This window comes from Aplysia californica, unplaced genomic scaffold, assembly GCF_000002075.1.
Source record: "Aplysia californica isolate F4 #8 unplaced genomic scaffold, AplCal3.0 scaffold00023, whole genome shotgun sequence".
NCBI classification, from domain to species: Eukaryota; Metazoa; Mollusca; class Gastropoda; order Aplysiida; family Aplysiidae; genus Aplysia; species Aplysia californica.
The window spans coordinates 393,210-397,614 of NW_004797293.1; the positions used below are offsets into that span (position 1 = coordinate 393,210).

General features: G+C 38.0%; 1 protein-coding gene across 1 annotated transcript in view; it reads left to right on the plus strand.

The window, feature by feature from the left end:
- The window catches only part of LOC101862922 (O-acyltransferase like protein), a gene marked incomplete at its 5' end in the record, with an annotated part of 34,045 nt that overhangs the window by 12,980 nt on the left and 16,660 nt on the right, over positions 1-4,405 (plus strand). The window contains 1 exon segment of the mRNA XM_035972509.1: positions 2,242-2,492. Within this exon segment, the coding sequence (XP_035828402.1) occupies positions 2,242-2,492 (251 nt within the window).

Consider the following 4,405-nt stretch of genomic DNA (forward strand, 5'->3'; position numbering starts at 1 on the left):
ATGACTAATTAAATCATTAACTAATTGACTAACAATTGATTTATTGGTTGACTGATTTATTGGTTGATTCTTTTATTGTTTCTTCCACAGCCGTGAGCTTATTCAATTCTTCAGTGCTTACTGTCTTGCCAGTTGAGATCCGAAATTCGGATAGGGAGGTCACTACAGCCACAGTCATCTCCATGTAAGTGTGCAGATGGTTGGTGGGTACTCTGCTGTGGATTGCTCCTTCTTTCCTATCAAATGTCCATCGTCCTGATTTGTCCTCCTTTTTTTTGTGTTTGTTACTTTCTTGTAACACCTCTAATCTTCGGCACTTGGATGGCCTTATTGTGTTGCAAGTGCCGTAAAACTCTTACTGAAACTAAAAAAAAAAAAGACTTTAAGTGTTTTTCTCTAATCATAGTCATGTCGTGAAGTTAAGTGTACTCTGATTTTTGTTCAGCTCGGACTCGATTTGGAAGAATCTAATTCAGTATTCACAGAGCCAGCACTTGTGGTGTAGCAGTCAGGCGCTTCACTGGCGCAAGCAGGAGACCTGAGTTCGATTGCCAAGTGGGGAGAAATTTATGCAGTATCTTAATCTTTTCTTTTTCATTGGGCAGGATAATGTGTCCTTCTCAGCCCACAGGTTGGTCGTGACAGGCAATGTCGAAAGCTTGCCTCCAAAATAATTTAAATTGTATTGACAAGGGAATAAAAAATGCGTAAAAAATCCTACATTTAAAATGAAAAGTAATGTAGCCCAAAAAAAGTTTGCCGACAATGACAGCTGAGCAAGTGAATTGTTCATTTGCCAGTATAGCGGAAATTTTATGTGTATCAATGTGAAGCATATTGGCCAATAATTATATTATGTAATACGGACCAAGGAGCACTTAACCACGTATCTGTAGGGTTTTGTTAAAATCGTTTCTCAATGGAAACAAAGAGTCGGTTGTCTTTAACACTTACAGAACCGAAAGTTCATATAGTGAAAAACCCTCAAGTGCCGCATCAGTTTAGAACGCTGAAGCCGTTGTAGAATATTTTTAAAAATTAATGCCACCTAACCCCTACGTTACCTATATAACGAACGGCATTTGTAATTTTTGGAGCCAAGATGCCGTTGTAGAGAACGGCATTGTCATGCCTTGCGGAGTGCGAGGACCATGATGACGAACGCTGTTCATCCTAGGTTGTATTCTGCACACTGCTTGTATTAGATGCATTTGGTAAAACCGATCCCACATTCACTTACAGTGATATTTTTCTCTACAAAGAAATCTTTTTCTTTTGCAGATAGTAGTAGCAGAGAGTTTACAGTGAACCCTCTCTGGTAGTAGTTATAAATCAGGCAACTGACCACTAAATCTCGCCCTACTCTTTTTCCATCGGGATCCCGAACTGCGCCTGGTGAAGCGTGAACTGATCTTGGTTTCGAAGGGGTTAAAAGGTTGTTCTTGCCCTCCTGGCTGATTATGGATCAGGTTTTCAGCCTGTAGTGACTGTGGAAATGGATGTGACAGTTTCCAAACAACAAATTAAATACATTTTCTGTCCCCTCTTTTTTTTTCTTTTTCTTCGACCTCCATTATCAATATTTATTCTTGTATGCTTTTTTAAATTTTCTTTTCTTTTTTCTTTGCTCTTTTTTGCATACAGTCGAACCTGCTCTGCGGGCCACCTGTCCAAGACAATCACCTGTACAAACAATCACTTCTCACTCCCCCCCCCTTCCCCCTTGTATGTTTTCGACATTGTAATGACGCTGTCCAAGACTACCTCTTTTCTTCAAGGCAATTCCGCAATGGGTGGCTGTCTTGGACGGTTTCAACTGTATATATATCTTTTTTTTTCCATCCATCCTTTCAGCAAAATAATTTTCTCCCCTTTTTTTCTGTATTCCGCAGTGTTGTTTGACTGTTTATGTATGTAATATTTGTATTTCTGCAAAATAATTTTCAATACTTTTTTTATGTTCCATAGCATGGTTTTAGCTGTTATAGACGTCTAGTACTTTTTTTATTCGAGAAAAATAATTGTGTAGGTGGTTGGCGGATGCTCTGGTGTGGTTTGCTCCTTCTTTCCTGTCAAACATCTATCGTCCTGATCTCTCCTCCTTCTTTTTTATGTTTGTTACTCTCTTGTAACACCTCTAATCTTCAGAACTTATATGACCTTATTGTGTTGCAAGTGCCGTAAAACTCTTACTAACACTTAAAAAAATAATTGTCTATACATTTTTTCTGTCTTCCACAGCGTGGTTTTAGCTATCATTATAATTTTTGTATTCCTGGGCACATCCCTGGATATATTCCTCGTCCAGCGACCCCGCTGGCAGTTGGAGGCACAGGCTCAGAAGGATGGCATGGTCTCCAACACAGAGAAGCCCATAGCTCAAGAATATCATCCAATCGAAGGACAGGATAGTGTTCAGAGTCAGATGGAAGACCGTGAGTCAACACCTCTTCTGGATAAATTCTTGCCCCCTCCCACAAGAAATGTGTCAGGTTGTTATTGAAACTTTATCCTTGTCAAATGATTATGAGTTACCACACATTCTAGCATGCAGATTTTGAAATTGGAGGGCTGCAGAAACCTTTTCATTATGTACGAATTTTGCTTTGTACTATTTAATGGAAAGAATTTGCACGTATAAGATAAAATTCGGGTCTTGAAAAATCTAATAGATATGATGTGTGTATTTTGCTGTGTCAATGCTTGTTATGTGTGTGCTAAACTGGAAACATTCACCTATAACTCTAACCCACATATAATATGGGGTAAAACTTTGATGGTGAAATCTGCCCAATTCTGAAGGCTGAGCAGGTAATAAGGAGAAAATTATGGACATAAAAATTGTTGAGCCCAAAAATTTGCCCCAAAAGCGAAAAAATGTTTGGTTATTTTTATTCCATATTTGGTTATTTTTATTCCATATTTTTAAACCAGCTCAACACTCCTCTCCTGTGGGTGGTTGGTGGGTGCTTTGGTGTGGTTTGCTTCTTCTTTCCTATCAAACATCTATCGTCCTTATCTCGCCTTTTTCTTTTTTGTGTTTGTTACTCTCTTGTAACACCTCTAATCTTCTGGTGCTCATATGACCTTATGCAGTTGCGAGCGCCGTAAAACTTCTACTAAAACAACTCCTCTCCTGATAAATTGTATCTATTAATTAGCCAGTGAATTTAAATTGTCTAGCCTTATTTTTTAAATAAAATTAGCTTATCAATTAATTACTCCCGTATTTTTACATCTGACTGATCAAGTCAATTTATGCTCGCTACACAGCAATTTCTTGGGTGGTATATGGTGCTTTGTAGTTTTAGTAGTCAGTGTTTTATGATTATGAATGTAGCCAGCACATGTAGGGTTGAGATTCAAATTTGAGTGGGGTTGAAATTTTTATTCTCATGCCTCTAATATGTGAGGCACCTCGATGGAGTCAGGCACTCATCAAAATAATGAAATTGAGGATATCGACATTTTTCCCCAGGGTTGTGGCATTTTTAAACGAATTTTGTTTATTGGCTCAACACCTTTTATGTTCATTTAAAAACACATTTTTGTGTGAATTGTACTGAAAAGAATTGTTAAAGACTCAAAAAAGGTAAATTTTCAGTTTTCAAGGACTTCCTTTGGAAATCACCAAAATTTGGTGGCCATTTTCTAACTTTACCCCTGAAACCAGGCAAGCCCCCCTTGTTCAATTGCAAATTTCTCAACTTCTATTCAAGATACATGGGTATTTTTTTCAGTGAAGGATAGACAAATGAACAAGCTTTTACAAGGGTACCAATAACTCCACATGCCTAAAAATTGACGAGCGCCTGATTCCACAGAGTCGTGACTCATAATATGCTTCTTCCCCCATGTTGTTGTCCTGATAAAGGGACAAGTGCTCAGTTTTCAAAGGAAACAGATTCCACAGAGCAAGGGAGGGTGTTTCATCAAAAGAAAGAAAAGTCTGTTACAATGCAAATGGGCGAAATTACCTTGATAAGTGTGCTGATAGACTGAGTACAACCCCAATAGTTCTTTATTTCCAAGTCCTACTTTATAAATGCCCCTCTTTTGTCTCTTTTGCCGGCTTTGAGTGATTATTATGGTGCAGATGTACTTCTCTTTGACTCAAACAAACAAACCATGTTATTGTTTCCGATTGTCAATAATAATCCAGCGATATATAGGTTTTTACTCGGATATCTTGTGGTTTGAAAAGCCGGACTTTTTAGGTTCCCTTGATGTCATACTGTTCCGGAGCATTATATGATAAATTGTATGTCTGGTGTTCAGAAGGAGAAGAACAGTTTTTATAGCCAATAAGCTAAAACAATGTCAAGATAATATGATAAGAATATTGAATTTTGCACACTCTCAATAATTGCAAGGGTTGTCCGAAAAGCAAGGTGAACACACCCCT